The following is a 20,056-nucleotide window of genomic DNA, read 5'->3' as shown; positions in this document are numbered from 1 at the left end:
TAACCAGCTGTGCACATGACCCAATTACCACCCTTTATCAATCAAGAACTCCATACTTCTCTTCCATGTCTCCTGATAATACCAGCTTTTAATTGAGCTGTGCTGCACAAAAGGAGCTCTGGTGGTGTGGTGTTCTGCTAACCCAAAGACTACACTTCTCTGGAAGTTCAAATCCATCAGAAGCGGCTAAGGAAAAAAGATGAGCAATCTCCTCCCGTCTGATTTATCACTTCTGAAAACCTGCTAGAGGGTCAGCTATGAGTCACTTCTGACTCAACTGCAATTAGTTAGCACTGCACAAATGCACAATAATTTAGTTTTTTATTATAAAAATCTTCTCAAAACATCACCCTTTACTGAAGACCATCTTCTCAAAATGAGGCTAAGAGCAGTCCTGCGATTCCTTCTGAAAGCTAAATCCCAATTAAGAGAGACTACAACACTAAAATACCCAGAATTTCACTGTTAGCTTTCAGGAGCAGAAAATAAGTCTCCATTCTTGGAAACATGTGAATTATTACAACAGACATTCAGATCTACTACATACAAAACAGGAGAAACAAAGTGCTTAGAAAAATAAAAGCAAAAAAACCCTCACTTAATTTCTCAGAAAGATAGGTATTCAAAGGTTGTTTCAAATGAAATATTTTTAATTATCATTCACACTACAGAAAATCTCCTGACAGTCCCATTGCAACCATTTAACTAAACTGTGGCAATGAATGTTTTGCTGTCAGCCACCAGCTAACAAGCAAAGATAACCACTGCCCAGAAGTACTAAGTTGCTGAGGGTAATGAATCCTTCCCTTTCATCTTTACATTCTTGTCAATAGCACTTCTGTTGAGAAAGGTCAAAGCCACAGTTTTTAGGGATTAAAACATTAGGGGAAAACAGAAGTCAATATCCATTCTTGAAGAAAAGGTTAAATCCATTTCACCATGGACTTCAGCTTCCAAATTCCAGGTTAATGCTCTCCCGTCTGCACATAGTCTTCCGTGACCTGGGACAGGGTGCTCAGGTACTGCCAGCTTAGGGCAGCCAAGAGCATGGCAAAGGACAGATAAATGGGAGAGTAGTGGCTTCGGGAGATCAGCTGACAATTGGGAAGGTTCTGTGTCCTGACGGTGGAGATGATCTGCCTTGTTCTACTAGAAGATGGGTCTGAGTTGGGGATTCTTTGATATATCTGTTAAAGAAAGAAAGAGGAAAAAAAACAACAACCCAGTAAGAACTTTGTATTTTAGGAACATTTTTCTTGTTTCTAAAAATGTAGGTATTTTGATGTTCATTTTACCAATGAGGAAATTGAAGTTCAGAAATGGTTCAAGTAAGTAACCAAGGACCACTCCACAAATAAGGCAGGGATCAAAACTCTGATTGTCAAACCACAAAGCCCATCCTTGCAAGCACGCAAGCAAGCAAGCCAGGAGCCATGAAAGTGCATGCTGCACTCAGAATTGTGGAGAACCTTAGGAGTGGTGAGTTATCTCTGACACCTAACAGTGTCAGGCATATAGCAGAAACTCAGTAAATGTTAGAATAGTTTAAGCTGAAATAGAATAACATTGAGAATGTGAAAAAATACAGAAGGTAAGACTAGGTAAAAGTAGTTTAGAAAAACAAGATAAAATATGTAGCATGAGGACTGGGCTAGATAAGGGGCACGAAAGGCAGAAGCAGGGAGTCATTTAGATTCTCTCTGAACTCCCATACTTCCCTACCACCACTCTTCCACAAACCTAAATATTGCTAATTCATCATCTTCATACCCCAAAAGTTACCATTTGGCCCTTAGTACCTTTCATCCAAACTAACCCAATCTTCAAGCTAAGTTCCTGACTCTATTCCTGGACTTGAAAAATCTAATCATCGATTCTCCATACCAGCACCAGAGAGCTGAAGCCTATTAAATATCTTCAGTGGCTCCTATCACCGATAAAGGTTGAGCTCCACAATGTGGAACACAAAGCCCTTATGACCTAAACTCACTCAGTGCACATCCTCCAGCTTTATCTGGCACTGCCAACTCTAACAAGCTGCCTAGAGATGCTATTTATAGGTATATGATGCCATTTAACAGTTCTATACCTTTCTTTGTTTACATCACTCCAGCAGCCTAGAATGTTCCTCTCGTTAATTTTCTAATCTGTTTAACTTTTACCTATACCTCCAATTCTCAGGTACTCCAAATCTTAGGTACTGTCTCTTCAGCCTGAACATTTAGGTTGAACCAAGCTCCATTCTCCTGTTCACACCTTATCACTAACTAATACAGAAATTATTTGTATGTCTCCCTACCTGGACTCAAGTTTCAAAAGCACTCAGCCTTATTCTTAATTTTTCCTCTTATTTTGAGCCTAGAACTGCACTTGGCACAGTTCTATTCACAGTAAACATTCAATAAATGTTTACTGAACTGATGTGGTAAACCAGTTAAGAGGTTATTTGGGTTGGGTAGTGATGGAAGCAAAAAGGATAAAGACAGAGCAGACATTCTGTAAATAAGTTCCATCAGATAATGTGTATTAAGTGCACAAATATTTTATTCTTGCCCACTCACTTTAAAAAAAATCTTTACAACAAGGAGACTTAAAAAACTGCAAAATACTATGTCTATAGTATTATGATAATTATAACTAATATTATGCTACAAGAGCTAGCTCTAAAGAGAAAAACAGAGATGATCAACCTATAATTTCTCCTTTCAATTTTTAAGATTTAGAGAACAAAATTATGCTTATAAAAACTAGTGATACAAAAAAATCAAAAGTAAAAATTCTCTAACATTACTAAAACTCCTTTTAGATCTCTGGTTATGTCTATACACATGTACAAGCATAAAATATCACATAGATGAGTGTACACACACCCACACCCACCCCCCAAACTCAATTGTTATCAAGTTGAATCCAACTCACAGCAACCCTGTAAGACAGAGCAGAACAGCCTTCAGAGGCTGGCCAGGCTATAATCTTGACAGAAGTCCACTGTCATACTCTTCTGCCATAAATAGCAATGGTTTCCAACCAACTTTTCGTTTAGCTGCTGAATGCTTTATCCACTGTGCTAGCAGGCTCCTGTATTATATGTCGTCACATGTAAACAGTAAGTTTCTTTTTATACACTATTCTTTTGAAAGTAGATTATAAACCAACTCAGCAATTTTACCTTTATGACTCAATTTTTATCAGTATTTCCTAATATCAAAAACCTATAAAACATATTTTTGCAAACACAAACTGCCTAATATAAATGTACTATAATAAATCCCTTACCAACCAAGACTGAAGAGAAAAATGCTACAAAATAAGCATTCTTGCACATTTTATGATAATTTCTGCAGGAAACTGCTGAGTTGTAGACAACATTTGGATAGATACAAAACAACGTATGACCAAGAACACAGAGACTGCTTATTCCAGGGGGTTAAGAAATAAGCATACAAAAATTCAGATCTATTCACATTATCTGGATCCCTTCAGAAGGTGGATAATGTCATTAATTACACAAACTAACCAAAGAAAGAAGAGGGATAATTTCACTTTGATTTGGGGGAACAATGAGTAGGGACCCTGATGATAAATCAAATTTGAAGTGCGTATTGGACAATCTAGCAGAACTGCCTGGATGCCACAGAAACATGAAGCTAGAGTTTAAGGTCAATGTCTAGAATGAATAATGTGATGAACACATGGTGAAGGTAGAAGACCTGAACTTTATGTTCACAGAATCATATCGGAATCTTGTTAATATGCAGGTTCTGATTCAACAGGATGGGTAGGAGAAAAGATTCTAGAATGCACACCCATGTTTATCGCAGCTTTGTTCACAACAGCAAAGAGTTGGAAGCAAGCTAAGGGCCCATCAACAAACGAATGGATAGAGAAGCTGTGGTATGTCCACACAATGGAATACTACGCAGCATTGAAAAGCAAGGAACTCATGCAATATTATTCAAAATGGGTGAGCCTGGAGGACATTATGCTGATTGAATTATCTCAGTCACAAAGGGGCAAATACTGCATGATGCCACTGTTGTAGAATGGGTCCGACATCAGGGTGGGGGTATGACAGAAAAAACTGGATAAATTATGTATATTGTATTGAAACAGATGAGGGAAAGAACAGATTAGAGGTGATATAAGATTATTATGGTTAGCACAGGAATCCAGAATTAAGGTTGCGTAGAGAAGTGTACTCGGGGTTGGGGGTTGGGGGTAAGGGATGGGGGAATTGTATACTAATGAAGGAATTTGTTTTTTCCCTTTTTCTTTTCGGAGAGGGGAGCAAACTGGTGGGGAGGGGTGGGCAGGGAGAAAAGTGCAGCAATGAATGAATGGAAATCCAAAATATCTGTAAATGGCTATTAAAATTAATTAAAAAGGGGGAAAAGAAAAAAAAAGATTCTAGAGTGCTAACAAGCTCTCTAGTGCTATTCTATGCTGCTGATTCAGTCCCTACTCTGACAGACAAGGAAAGGTAAGGTGTGAAGAGCACAGCAATGATTTATTTAGATTAACTGTCTTTGAGAGCCAAATAGGAAGCATGTCAGGGACATGAAAAAAAAAAAAAAAGACTGCCATTGCCAAGGAATGAACTTTAGCAGAGAGGAGAATAAATGTTTCTGGCTGTTTGCCTGAGTGTTTATTTATATCCCAAAACAGCTGGTTAATGTTCTCACAGCTGGCAGGATTCCAGACTGGTTTGGGGCTAAGAGCCCTGAGGTACAGAATCCACTTGCTCAGCAGGATTTGGGGCTTCCCTACAACTTTTCTCTTAAACACTGGAGTTGCATGAGTAGGTCATCTTTAAGTCCAGGTGCATTACAGTTACAACCTGAAAAAGCAAAGATCTGAGAGAATAAATATGTCTTTTCTCATCGCAAAAGAGCCATCTGGCCAGTGAGAAGTCAGTGTTAATACTGAGACACTAGCAACAAGCCAAACCACTCCTGGACTTTAAAACTGTTGGAAGAATGTTGCAGTTTCCCTAGCCCTGATCTCTCCTTGAAGAAACCTGATGATGTCTAAGGCGACCAGAGCAGAGACCAGACCAGACACTGTCTCGTGGTAAGGCTCTGGGCCTGATCACAAAGCCCACACCCAAGTTAATTAGCAGGACTCCCACTCCAAAGTCCAAGCACAATAGCATAGTTCTCCTTAGAAACCCTGTAAAAAGAAAACGCCTTTGACTGCCCTTGTGCCATTTTGACCTTGTCCGCGTGGGGAGTCACTTGGCATCTCTCTCCAACCACACTACAAAGGCCTGTTCATTTCTTGGGATCAGCTTCTTTCTTTCTCTCTTGCCCTCAACTAAAAAAAAATCAGTCATTGCTTGAGATTTAGAACAGTAAGGATTAAATATTTATGAAAGAAATCTTCAAAATTAAATCAACTTACTTACTTGGGTTTGACTATCTATCTAGTTCCATTAAATCTGTTCCATTAGTAACCAACTGCCCCTCCCCGCTCCAATCTTTACAGAAGACTACCTCTTTGTGGAGAAACTGGAACCCTTATTCACTGTTGGTGGGAATGTAAAATGGTGTAATAACTATGGAAGGCAGCGTGGTGCTTTCTCAAAAAGTTGCAATAGAAATCATTTTACCCAGCAATTCCACTACTGGGAATATAATCCAAGGAAACCAGAATCACCACCCAAGCAGACATATGCACACCCATGTTGATCACGGCTTTGTTCACAATAGAAAAGAGCTGGAAATAACTCAAGTGCCCATCAACAAACGAATGGATAGAGAAGCTGTGGTATATTCACACAATGGAATACTACGCAGCATTGAAAAACAAGGAACTCAAGCAATATTATACAAAATGGATGACCCTGGATGACATTATGCTGAGTGAAATATCTCAGTCACAAAATGACAAACTTTGCATAGAGCCAGTGTTGTAAAATGGGGCTGACATTGAGGGTGGGGGGAACCTAAGAAAAAGGAATAAATAATGTATACTATATTGAAACAGGTAAGTGGAGAACTGTTTAAAAGGAATTGTGTGTTGTTAAGTGTCACTGAGTCATAGGCGACTCATAGCAAAGCTATGAACGAAAGACCTAAACAACTTGTATAACTTTCATCCTTTCTCCACATTCATAGGATTTCCAGAGAAAAGCTGTTCTGGAAGTGGATGCCACTCCTGCTTCCAAGCTTGTTTTAACCCGGAAGCTCCAGCAAACACTGTCCACCATGGGTAACCATTCTCACATTTGACACATCAGAGGCACAGTGCTCAGCTTCACAACAATCGCGAGTTACCTCTGTACAGACCAGGGCTAAGCGACCTAGAGGAATGTTTGACCAAAAACAATGAAAAACAAGCCTGAGGGCCTAAAGTCATCACCTTTGGCTTGGTAGCATCACTTTCTGTCCAGTAGGTCAACTGAGCTCTCTATGTTGTTGTCATTAAGTGCCAACAAGTCGTAGGCGGCTCATAGCAACCCTATGAATGAAAGACCTGAACACCTTTCTCCAAGTTCACAGGGTTTCCAGAGGCAAGCTATTTCAGAAGTGGATGCCACTCTTGCTTCAGATTAGGTATTATTTTCATGACAAGATTCCAGAAAAAGTAATACGTAGTAAAGTGGACTATGGACTTACTTGGTGGGGCAGGGGATTGTATAACAATGAAAGAATTTTTTTTTTTTTCCAAAGAGAAAAGCAAACTGGTGGGGAGAGGGGTGGGCAGGGAGGAAAATGTGTAACAATGAATGAGGAAAAAAAATTAAATGGAAAGAATATGTCGTAAAAAGTATTTTTTTTAATAAAAAGACTACCTCTTTCTCTTACAGATTAGTTGATAGATCAGCTGATAGCAGCCCAATATACTATAATCCTTTGAGTCTTATCAGTGACTTTAAACAAAATAACAGATGCTTTAAATCAGGTCTGAAAAGGTTTTTTTAAAAGGTAAAAACATATTTTTAGCTTTCTAAGTTATCTGGTGTTGGAACTATTCAACTGGGTCACTGTAGTATATAGAAAGCAGCTAGAGCCATAAACAAATGAAACTGTATTTACAAAACAGGTAGGCAGACATAATTTGCCGGTCTCTAACCTAGTAGTGATTTACAGCATTTAATTCCACTAACTAAATAAAATTTAAGTTCAGTAAACTAGCATAAATATTTCCTCAAAATTTTAAAGACTAATTTATAAAATAACCATTAGTTTAAAACCGAATAATATCTGAATTATATACCACACAAAATATGAGTCTAATTTATATAAAGTGAATGAACTGTGCCTAATCTGGTATGACTGTATTTAGTTTAGAGATTCATACCAGATCAATTCTTTGCTGAGATTTTACATTTCCACCCTAGATACACTAAACCAAAACTTAAATTTCAACAAGAGCCTGGAGATTCTCTTAGAATCACCTGGGGATCTTTTTAAACCATAAAACAAGTCGGATTTACCAATCCAACAGCCACTCAGGAGTTCAACTTTCAGACAAACAACAGCCAAGTCTATGAGGGGACCAGGGAGGTACTCACTTCTTTGTTGCTGTTGGGTCATGTCAAGTCAGAACCAACTCATAGCTGATCCTCAAGTGGATTTTCAGAGGCATTTAATCAAAGGGAATTAATCAACCATCATAAACAAACTATGGTATAAATATTCTATAAAACTATCATTAGAAAAAGCTAAAGAAATATTTACACAAAGAATCATTCTTGGTTACCAGGGATGCAAAGAGAGACAGAGTAAAATGTAAACAGATAATAGACACACATTAAGATGAGTGACGGAAAATGAATGACACAATAAAAGGAATGAGCAGTACAGTACCATTAAAGAAAGAGCATACAGAGAGTAATAGAAGGGTTAACAGAAATCAGAATTATAGGCAGGAAGCAGGGAAAATGCAGTTTCATTGAGGATACCTTAAGTTACTATTAAAGAATAAAATGTGTATGATTGGAAAAAGAGAGCCCTTGACTATCTTTAATGTGCCCAAGGATCAAGCCCTGAAAGTAGGAAGGAGTAAGGTAGAAGGGTTAATGGAAATGAGAATGACAAGGCAGAAGCATGAAAGTGTGATTACACTGTAGGTATTGTAATTAATGTTAGAGAACAAAACTGTGTAGAAATGGGTGAATGGAAGTTTGCTTCCAAACCTTTCATTCAAATCCCAATCTTTTTTAAATTTTATGATTTAAAAATATTTGGTATTTTGCCTTTGGTAGAAATGCTATTGTTAATACTTACCATATAAAAGAAAATTAGTACAAGGAGATAAAGAATCCGAAGATGAAATCATTACTACAAATTCCTATAAATGGACAACCAAGAAACTAGAAGGGGATCTAAAACTGACAATGATAAGCTCGGGTGATACAAGGTAGGATTCATGGCAGTGCTTTCTTTTTCTACAAACTCCTATGGCAGTCCAGTTAACAGTGAGACCATGCCTAATGAGCCCAAGAGCAACCCTGCCTTCTACCCACTGTTTCTATTATGTGCTATGGAGTCACAATTAACTCATAGCTAACCCTCCAGGGAGTTTTTCCAAGGCAGAGAACTGAACAGGAGACTGCCCATCTTTCTCCAAAGAGCAGCTGGTGGATTCAAATCAAGAGCCTTTGGGTTGGCAGCACAACTCCTTCTCACGAAGTCACCAAAGCTCCTTACCACTGGGAACTAATAAAAAATCCCTACCCGGTTAGGAAAACCCATTCTCCACATATTGTCAAATGCCCCGCCCACTGCAGTCCAGTCATCCCCAACAACTAACAGCCTCTATAGGATTCCTAGGCTGCTCGTAAATCTTTACAGGCAGAAACTGCCCATCTATCTCCCAAGATGCAACTGTTAGATTCTAATAACTTATCTTTCAGTTAATAGAAGAGCTCCTTCCAAATATCCTAAGAAAGGGTAAAATGCTCTCCACTTGAGAAGCAATACTCTAGAGGCCAGAGACTCTAGGACCAGAACAAATTCTAAGAAGTGCTCTAAGTGCTTTTGACTTTAATCATATACCTTATGCTCCAATGTTGTAGATCTGTCTTGAGCATGTATATTTTGTTCGGAAATGATTTTAGAATGTAAGATATGAAGAAACAAAGTCAGAAATAATGGCAACTGGGTGGCTTCTCTTCTTGTGGTTTCTTCCATGGAGTTCTGTGATATAAAGGACCATAATGGACTGGGCATCAGGAAATGTGCACTGGAGGCCTTGTTGTTAGGTGCTGTCAAGTCAAGTACGACTCATAGTGACCCTAAGAACAAAAGATCTGAACTGTTTTATCCTGCACCATCCTCACACTTCTGACACACAAGAGGCCACTGCAGTAGTCTGTGTCTATCCTGCTGGTTGAGGGTCTTACTCTCCTTCGCTGACCCTCCACCCTTCCTAGCAGCATGTCATTCTCCAAGGAATAGCACTTCTTACGCAAGATGTCCAAAGTGAAGTCTCATCATTCTTGCCTCGAAAAAGCACTCCAGCTCCACCCTCTCCAAGACATAGCTGTTTGTTCTCCTGGCCATCCTTGGGATGTTCAGTGCTCTTCTCCAACAACACAACTCAAAGTGTCTATTATTTTTCTCTCATCCTTATTCACTGTTCAGGTCTCAAATGCATAGCAAGTAAGAGGAAAGACGATAGCCTTAATCAGACATATCTCAGTCTTCAAACTAACAGCACTACTCCTCATTAGTGAAGTAGTAATGGAAAGGTCCCTAACTGAAGATTTTCCCAGTGTAATGCGTCTCATTTCCTGACTGCTGGTACCCAGGGTGCTAATTGTGGATCCAAGCAAGATGAAGTTTCAATCATCCATCATGATGCTGCCTATAGTTCCAGTGGTATCTCTATTTTCCTGACACTGAGATACAATCCATATGGAAGGCTGCATTCCTTAATCTTCTGCAACAAGTGCTTCAAGTCCTCCTCACTTTCACCAACAAGGCTGTGACATTTGAATAACAAAGGTTATTGATGTGTCTCCCTCCCATCTTGATGTCACGCTCCTACTTACAGAGTCCAGCTTCTCAGCATAATTTGCTCAGACTGAATAGCTATGGAGACTACAACCCTGATGAACTCCCTTCCCAATTCCAAACCATGCAGTGTTCCCCTGCTCCATTTGCACAACAGCCTCCTGGTCCCGATATGTAAATTCCTCATGAGCACAATCAAGTACTCTGGAAAGCCTAGATCTAGTTAAGTCATTCATGGGAGCATACACAGCCTCAATTTCACATTTCTCATGTCAAACAGTAAGCCCAGGTGGCTTCTAACACGATATTCTAGTGCCCAAAGAATAGAATTCTAATAAGAATTCCTACCCTGTTGCTCTTGTGCCACTGAGTCAACTACAACTCACAGTGACCCTTTGAACAACAGATCTGATCCTTGCCCTATCCTCAAGATCTCTGATATGCTTGTGCCCACTGTCCATCCTGTATCGTTAATTCTATCCTTTCATCAGGGTACTATGCATCCCTGAACAAAAGTTTCTTTGTGCCTCAATTTTCTTCTAATAAAGCATACAAAATTCCTGCCTCTTTATGCCACAGTAAATTGCTAGAATCAATGACAATCCAAATATGAAATGTTTAAATATTGACGTTATTGAAACCAGATAAAATGGCTATAAATTTTCCAAGGCAGTTAACTAAAAACTCACCTCCTCCATATACTGGTAGATTATAGCCTTGACAGCTGACATATTGGTAGCATCCATCATTAGTGTCACGGCTTGCCCTTTTCGAATCTTCACGACACCTTTGAATACCTGCTGATTATTATAACAAGCAGCCAAGGTAGCAATGGCCATTACCTAAAATATCAAGGAGGGAAGAAGGAAATTCACTTCATTTATTTAAAAAAAAAAAAAAGAACCTGTAAGCAATTACCATGATAAAATGGTAGAATGAGAAATTATCAGAGCTAAGACATAACAAATCCAGAAGATAAATAAGTGACCATGAAAAAGCAGGTCAAGGAGATCCGGTGGCCTAGTGGCAAGAAGCTGCATTGCAATCCCAGAGGTATGCAGTTCGAATCCGCCAGATGCTCTGCTGGAGAAGGAGGAGGAATCTCCTCCTGTACCAGTCAGATCTGATTTGACGGTACACACACAAAAAAGATAAAAATTTCTGGCGAGCTCTGGTGGCCTAGTGGCAAGAAGCTGCACTGCAATCTCAGAGGTACATGGTTCAAATCCACCAGACGCTAAGCTGGAGAAGGAGGAACAATCTCCTCCTGTATAAGTCAGATCTGATTTGACGGTACACACAAAAAATAACGAAATAAAATTTAAAAAAAAATAAAATAAAAAATTTTAAAAAATTTAAAAGACAAAAAAAGCATGTCAGGTATCTTTCCTACTTCCCCTTTTCTCCACAACAAATGGAATTAAGTCATGCTTTCCCCTCTCTAATTTAGTCACAAAAGTTCCATTTTATGGAAAAACAGACAAATCCAGTATTTTCCATGCTAGACTAGGGAGGACAGAAGGAGAGTGGATGCTTTTGAGCTGTGGTGCTGGAGAAGGGTACTGAATGTACCATAGACTGCCAGGAAAACAAACAGATTCATCTTGGAGAGGATTAAACCAAGCTGCTCCTTGGAGGCAAGGATTCTGGGGCTTCATGACATACTTTGGACATGTTGCCAGGAGGGACGGGTCCTTGGAGAGGGACATCATGCTTGGGAGAGTGGAGGGACAGCGCAGGAGGGGAAGACCCTCTATGAGATGGATTGATTCGGTGACTGGGGTAATCGGGATGGGTGTGTCAGAGGCGGTGCGCTTGGCGCAGGATAGAGCAGGGTTTAGACCTGTTGTGCATAGGGTCGCTATGAGTTGGAAACGACTCGATGGCACATAACAACAACAACAGACCAATGTATTACTCAAATCTCAAACTCATTGTCATGGAGTTGCAAGTGACTCATAACTGACCCTTCAGTAGGTTTTCAGATGCTGTAAAACATACAAGAGGAGACTGCCCATCTTTCTCTCAAAAACCAGCTGAAGGATTCAAACTTCCACAGGCCCATCTCTGGATCAGCAGTACAAGTCTCTAAGACTATACCCTCAAATATGTTATACTTTAAAATAATATATGTGAAGAGCTTTTTATTTTAATTTTTTCTATAATGAGTATAATGACTTATTTTAAAAAAAATAACACAGGGCAGAAAAAGTTCAGTAAAGGAGGAGAGTATATTCTGTATATATACATAACTTATTTCTAAGGTTACACAGAATCTCTAAGATATTGTTGTCCTGTGCGGTTGAGTCTCTTACGACTCATAGCAACCCTATGTACAACAGCCCTAAACCCTGCTCTGTCCTGTGCCAATCGCACTGCCTCTGACACACCCATCCCGATTACCCCAGTCGCTGAATCAATCCACCTCATGGAGGGTCTTCCCCTCCTGTGCTGTCCCTCTACTCTACCCAGCATGATGTCCCTCTCCAAGGACTGGTCCTTACATGTCCAAAGTATGTCAGATGAAGCCCCAGGACCTCTAAGATAGATCATAAAAAATTTTCATTCCTATCACCATTCAAATCTGGCCATTAGAACAAGATTAAATCAAGATTCCAAATTAATGAAATCCCATGACTTTATTCACTTATTTTAGCTAAGAAAACTGGTTAAGGGAAGAGTGCAAGTTCCTACGATACCAGAGCTAAAGCTATAGGAAGTTAGTAATGCAGTGGTTGAGCACTCAGCTCCAAAGGGAAAAGAGATGGTTTGAATTCACCACCCACTCTATGAAACAACGATGTGAACATTTGCTTCTACAAAGATTTAGTGTTGGAAACACTATTGTTTGTTGTTGTTGTTTTGTATCTTAGAGTCAGAACCGACCCATAGCTGACCCTCGGGTGGATCTTTAGAGTCAGTTAATTGCATAGGAGGAAACTGCCTATCCTCCCGCAAAGCAGCTGGGGGCTTTGAACCCAAAGTGCCTTCAGGATTGCAATGCAGCTTCTTGCCATTAGGCCGCCAGAGCTCCTTATAGGGCACTTGTATTCTGCCCAAGAGGGTAGTGTTATTAGTTGGCATCAATTCACTATCATTAGGTTTTCTTTTTAGTAAGACTTAAGAGAATCCACTGTTTTTTCTGTGTCTGGGAAAAGTACAATAAGTGCTTAATAAAGATTGTTTAATAATAACAGCTTCATTCAAACCTTACTCGGCACTCACTGTAAAGCAAGGCTGAAACCTTACATGTGGAAGGAAAAGGAACTAACTTAATAACCTAACAGGGGGGAAATAGAAAATCCAGAAGGGTTTAGAAATAGTATATTTAATCATGAAGCTAAGCAGAGTGTAGTGTTTGGAAGTGCTTTGAAAAACTGCCTTACTCTCATCAAAAGAAAGTAAACTGGCATCATCTTAAGGAATCATACTTCTGAATTTAGCAGAGCAAATTAATAAATACATTCTATCTACCTCTCTTTATCCTCTACTTCTCACATACTACAAGAATAGTCCCATTTTATACCTGTGGAATAGCACAGAATTTAAATATACTTTGGTTCTTGAGCCTTGAAAGGTAGGTGATGACATCTGGCATGTGGTGTAACGCATTGGTTATAAGTTCATTCAGGCACTGGACAGCCAAGTCAATATTCTCTGGTTTGGCAAAATCACCCAGCTTCTTAACGTATTTACTCCAAACCTAAGCAGAAAACAAGATTAAAACTGAAGTTAACGTGAATAAGGGAGATTTATCAATCTACAAAAAATATTAACAATTTTTTGTGAATAAACAGTTGCGCTTTTTCTAAACTACTGACATCTTTCATTAAGATCAAATCCATGCTAAGTTCCATGCAGTGGCTAACTGTGCCCAGCAGTCAGGTTCTAACCAAAACCCATATAAATTATTTATGAAAGTGCCCCTTGGAAAAATTATTGCAGCATGTAGCAACAATACTTTGATGATCTTAAGACAAAGAGGCCTCCTATCATTCAGAAGGCATTACACCTGAAAATGACAAGGTATGTAAAAAATCAGCTACCCGGCTTCAGGATCAACAGTTAAGTATTCTTTTTAAATATTTTTTTCCTCAGTTTTTTTTATTTTAATGAAAGCTTACAGAGACTTTGGATTTCCATTCAATAATTGTTGCACACTTTCCTCCCTGCCCTCCTCCCCCCACTTTGCTTTTTTCTTTGAAAAGTAAAAAAATAAAAATTAAACTCATGAAACATTATGCAAAATGGGTGACCCTGGAGGACACGATGCTGAATGAATATCTCAGTAACAAAAGAACAAATATTGCATAGGGCCACTGTTGTAAAACAGGACTGACATCAGTGTTGAGTGAAGGCAGAGAAGGAGGGGAGGAATGACGTATAGTGCACTGAAATAGGTGAGGGAGAGAATTGTTTAAAAGGGATATATGATTGGGTACTGCTGTCATGACAGAAGTCCAGAATAAAGGTTGCAAAGTGGAGTGGACCTGGGCGGAGGGATTGTTTAACAATGAAAGAGTTTTTCTTTTACTTTTCAAGAAGAGTGAATTGAAGGGGAGGGGTGGGCAGGGAGAAAAGTACAACAATGACTGACTAGAAACCCTAAGTCTACAAATTTTCATTAAAATTAATTAAAAAAAAAATCTTTCATTGCTATACAATCCCGACTCCCCCTCTGAATTTTAGTAATTTGAGCATAAAATTAACACCTTTCAATGCAACAATATAACTTGATGAGCTTGAAGATTTTAGTTATACAATTTAGCAATTTCTCAGGAAGCTAGTGAATAATACATAATATATGATACAATCTTGTTTGCAGCAAGTGAAGACAACTTGAAGCATTTCTTAAAAACACTACAGCCGCCAATATATGTTACTTCTCAACATGAAGAGAAAAAAAAATTCTCACCATTATCATGGTAGATAAGAAGAAATGGGTCGTCAATGGTTTCTTTTTACTTGTACCACTGGGAAAATGTGCTGTCAAGGACCTCTCCAAAGAGCTAAGAGCAAGGATATCAGTTTAAAGGCTAAGGTGAACCTGATCATGGTCTTTTCAACTGCTTCCTACACATCAAAAAGTCAGAAAATGAATAAGGAAGACCAAAGAAGAAGTGATATCTGTGAAGTGTAGTGTTGGTGAAGAGTACTTAATATTCTAGTATTTAACAGAATTTCAACCTATATATTTTTCTTGTTGCCTAAAGGAGCACTGGTGGCATAATGTGGGGCTGCTAATCTAAAGGTCAGCAGTTCAAATCCATCAGTTGCTCCATCTCAGAAAGATTAGGTAGCATCCCATGAAGATGCACAGCCTTGGAAATTCAGTGAGGGTCGCCAAGAGTTATAATGACTGAAGGGTAGTGGGTTTGGTTTTGGTTTATTGTCTATAACGTAGTTTGACTTCTAATTAGGTTGTTTACAATCAACAAGGTTTAATAATTCTTCAGAAGATGTTCAAAATTATTTCTCCTCAAATTCCCTAAAGCTGTTACCTCCTGAGGCCAAAACTCTCTTCCTTCTCGCTGATCTTCCAGATAATCACGAATGATGTTTGTTTTCTGCAGAAATAGGCCCATAGAGTTGGCAAGCTTTGTATCTTCACCAACTTCAGGGTCTTCTAACTGTGAAGCTGAAAACAGACGGGAAAGGCCAATTCCCACCAATCCAGCAACATAGTGACAGTACTGAAATAAAAAAATTTAAAAAAAAAAATCCTTATATATATTAAACTGTTTATGATCAGAGTTTGCATTTAATAATTTGTAATCTCTTATTTCTAAAAGGAGATTATGATAAATAAATTAGTAAAGGTTCTTACTTCCCAGAATTTTGTTGTCATTGTGTGCTGTCAAGTCCCTTCTAATACACAGCAACCCTGCAGGACAGGGTAGCCTGTCCCACAGGATTTCCTGGGTTATAATTCCTTTTTTTCTCTTGTTTTTGGAGAGAATGGGTAACAGAAATTTATTTTATATTAGATGAAAACTATGGGTAATTCACTGATAAGGACTTTTAAAAATTTTGTATTGTGTTTTGGATACAAGCTTACAGAACAAATTTACTATTCAACCACTTAAGTCTCCTCAGTGTGATGGCACTCGTCTCATTTCCTCCATGGTTTCCCATTTCCATCATTCTTATTTTCAGCCACTCCTTGACTTTTGAACTTTATTTTGGGGCAAAGTATGATCTTTAGGTCTCATATGGCTGATTGTTGTGAGGAACATGCTCCTTAAAGGTGCTACTATTCACTTTATAGGTCTATTTATCTGACTAGAAGGTGAGCCCCAGGGATGGTTTCTATTTCAGTTTGACACTTCCTCAAAAAGCTGAACATAGAAATTCCGTATGACACAGCTATTCCACTACTTGGAATATATCCTGAGAATATGAGAGCTGAGGCACAAACGGAGATTTGTACACCAGTGTTCATAACAGCATTATTCACCATCGCAAGAACATGGAAACAGCTCCCAATGTCCAACCACAAACAAATGGATTGAGAAATTATGGTTCATTCACACAATGGAATACTATGCAGCATGCAGGAGCAATGATTTTGTAAATTATTACCTAACTTGGGAGGGACTAGAGAACATTATACTGAATGAACGTACTCAGTCCCACAAGGATAAATACTGTATAAAACCATTATGAGTATAGCATCCAAGAGGGGTGAAAAAGGCTGGAAGCAAAGGGATGTGGATGTGCTGGAAGAGGGGGATATTAATCATCTGGTTGTACAATTTGCTGGGGGTGGTGGTGAGGGAAATTGAAAGAATTTGGTCGAATTTGTATTGGAAATCTGTAAATAAACTAGTAGGAAAAAAATTTTTAAAAAGTAATCTTGCATTACAATGGTCTCATAAATATATATTTGGAAATAGGAAAGAAGAGAAAAATTAATAACACATAAAATCTATTGATACATCCCAGGAACAGGTTTGAGGCCTTGAGCACCAATGAGAGTAAACCAAATGAGCTCTGGGAGGATATTAAGAAAATCGTCCATGAAGAATGCAAAAGATCATTACAAGGCTGACGAAGAAGAAAAGACCAAGATGGATGTTAGATGAGACTCTGAGTATTGCAGTAGAGCGCTGAGAAGCCAAAGCTAAAGGAAGAAATCAAGAAATCAAAGAGCTAAACAGAAAATTTCAAAAGGCAGCTTCAGATGACAAAGCAAGATACTATAATGAAATGTGCAGAGAGCTGGAATCAGAAAATCAAAAGTGCCGAACTCACTCAGCATTTCTTAAGCTGAAGGAGTTGAAAAACAAACTCAAGCCATGGGTGGCAATACTTAAAGAGAGTTTGGGTAGAACGATAAATGATGCAGGAAGTATCAAAAGAAGATGAAAGGACTACACAGAGTCACTGTATCAGAAGGAATTGGTTGACACAGAAGAATTTCATGAAATAACATAGGCTTGTCCTGGAGAAGGTGAAGCTGGAATGCTCCTTGGAGTCAAGGATTCTGAAGCTTCGTCTGACATTCTTTGGGCATGTTGCAAGGAGGGACTGGTCCTTGGAGAGGGACATCATGTTTGGGAGATTGGCGGGCCGGCGCAGGGAAGGAAGACCCTTGATGAAATGGATCGATTCTTTGAGTGGAACGGTGGGAATGAGTGTGTCTGAGGCGGCGAGGTTGGCACAGGATAGAACAGCATTTAGGGCTCTTGTACGCAGGGTTGCTATGAGTTGCAAGCGACTCGATGGCACATGACAACAACAACATCTAAAGTATACTAAGTAATCTGGACATTTACCTAAAATCTTACATTAAGTGAGATATAAGTATCTTAATATCTGATCTCTGAGATAAATTTTATCCATCGTGGATGAATTTAGTAGTAGGCTCTGTAGGGCAAGAATCATTTTTATCAGTAGAGTATTATTAAACAGCAGTTCCCTACTGGGTAGTTCTGATGGTGTGTGGTCTCTAGGGAAAATCATGCTGATAACCCATGGGCAAAGCCTCTCTGGAGATTTTAATCTGCAAGCAGCTACATGCGAAAAAAGATGGGAAATCTTCTCTTGTGAGATTTACAACCTCAGAAACCAACTGGAGGGTAAGAAATGAGTCACTTTTGACTTGATAGCAATGAGCTTGTTTTGAGTTTTAATCATCTATTAAGAGCTTAAAGCTTACCCTAAGAGCAAATCAATTGCAAAATCAGAAAACCTGAAATTGATGGGTAAATTTTTCTTATCCTGAACTTTACAATCAGTGCTATCAGCTGTCTGTCTTAGAAACCATATTTGAGACTGTCATACAGAAATGTACTAACCTTGTCCCATTCTTGCTCAGAGGTCACATGCTTATCCAAAAACTCTGCCATTCCATATCCCATCTTCTGGCAAATATCAACAATCACAGTTTGATATTTTTCAGCTAGATTTCTAAACTCAAGGGATATCTGGAATTAAGGAGAAAACATGAAATACTTACTTACTGTGTACCAGCATGACACCTATATGGGATTTATGCAGTAACTTCGAATGTTGGTTATGTTCTTTTAATAAAAAATATAAAACACAACAACTTTTATAAATGTAAAAATGAAAAGGCCTAAAAATTTCTAAAATTTCTAGACTCAAAAGAGATTTTAAAAAATAATCTCACTATCTACTCATTTTTGTAATGTACAATAAATGAAGCTGAGCATTAACGGAATTTTAGGGAGAATGCCTCATATTTCAGATTAAGTCTGAGTATATCAAAGATTCATTAATGCAAATACTTACTGAGTACTTTTGAAACTCGTGCTTTTACAGGCTTATATTCTAGTGAGTCAATCATTTACCACACTCAGTTCCCAAATATGTGAATCATAAAGATTCAGTATCTCAAACTACAGACTACTTTTTAATTCTTTTAGCAGATTATACAAGGTATCTTAGGATTCAAACAAGTATTTATAGGCTATCAACATAAAACACAAAAATATCATGAAATCTCTCAAATAAAACACTATAAAATGTTAACAGAACCAGCACATAATACTGAAAACTGTGAAGCGATTGTAAAAGATCAATAATGTGAAGTTTACTTAGTCTTTGCTTACAGAAACAGCTTAGACAAACCTTTTCAGGAAACACCTAAATTTAAGAACCAAAGAGATGTCAAGTTAGTTATAGAGTACCATAGAGACTCAGAAGCCTGAGATATTTTAGGATTACTTTGCTAATCGTAACTATCAGCAAAAAGAAAACCATAAACTCAATCCAGTCTTTCTAGAATTTTTCAAAGACAGTTTTCAAGTCAAAAACTGGTTTGTTGGACTGAAACAAACTATGAACTCACTGAAAAGCTACGTGAACTCCCAAATTCTCCTAGAACCTTATTCCTACAACAACAGATGCTAGGCTAGGACAGTTTTATTTATGAGCAGAAAGGTCAATAAAAGCCTCTTTTTATTTTATTTAGGAGGAGTTGGCCTCTTAAAAGCAAATACTCCAAAATGAATTTTCATTTCTGTTGTTAACTATTCCACTTCAAATACTTTTTGATACTTACTATATTAACTATGAAATGCAAAAAAATTAAATTACAAATGCAAGAAAGAGTAAAAGTGAAGAGCTCTGTTTTTCCCAGAAGCATGAAGGAAAGAGGATGCAATATACAGAGCTGTTTGTTGTGCACTGCCTTTAACTTGATCCATATCAATCTCAATTTCATATGGAGCAATAATAACAAACTCTTCTAGATGAAATGAGCCTTCCACTGATGTTTCTCCAAGTCCTCTCTCCAAGTTAATTCCATTCCTTAACTACAGATTTCTAGATCCTTTTGTCACTCTCAGGTGACTTCAAGAACATGAAGGAAGGATAGCTAAATGAATCCACTGGTATAATGAAAAAAGCCCACCAACCAGGTAGTTGTTATGTGCCAGCGAGTCGCTTGCGACTCATAGTGACCCTATGTACAAGAGCTCTATACGTTCTTCTATCCTGTGCCAACCTAGCCATCTCAAATGCACTTATTCCCACCTCTCCAGTCACAGAATCGATCCATCTGATCAAAGGTCTTCCTCTCCTCTGCCACCCCTCCACTCTACCAAACATGATGTCCCTCTCCAAGG

General features: G+C 38.5%; 1 protein-coding gene across 3 annotated transcripts in view; it reads right to left on the bottom strand.

Annotated features, from left to right (window-relative positions):
• Window positions 1–913: 913 nt before the first annotated feature.
• Window positions 914–20,056, bottom strand: part of FDFT1 (farnesyl-diphosphate farnesyltransferase 1) — a 30,946-nt gene continuing 11,803 nt past the window's right edge. The window contains exons 4-8 of one of the 3 annotated variants that reach the window (XM_006884890.1): window positions 18,263–18,391; window positions 15,464–15,655; window positions 13,489–13,665; window positions 10,652–10,804; window positions 914–1,187 (exon numbers count right to left, since the gene is read on the bottom strand). In XM_006884890.1, coding sequence (XP_006884952.1) covers window positions 966–1,187; window positions 10,652–10,804; window positions 13,489–13,665; window positions 15,464–15,655; window positions 18,263–18,391 — 873 coding nt within the window. In that variant the 3' untranslated portion in view covers window positions 914–965. The remainder of the gene's footprint in view (window positions 1,188–10,651; window positions 10,805–13,488; window positions 13,666–15,463; window positions 15,656–18,262; window positions 18,392–20,056) is intronic. The other 2 variants (XM_006884889.1, XM_006884891.1) reach the window with 2 other exon arrangements.

Source organism: Elephantulus edwardii, unplaced genomic scaffold (genome assembly GCF_000299155.1).
Source record: "Elephantulus edwardii isolate Elephantulus edwardi_28Jun2011 unplaced genomic scaffold, EleEdw1.0 scaffold00038, whole genome shotgun sequence".
Lineage (NCBI taxonomy): Eukaryota > Metazoa > Chordata > Mammalia > Macroscelidea > Macroscelididae > Elephantulus > Elephantulus edwardii.
The sequence above is the reverse complement of the archived record's forward strand: the minus strand, read 5'-3'. Positions and strand labels throughout refer to the sequence as shown.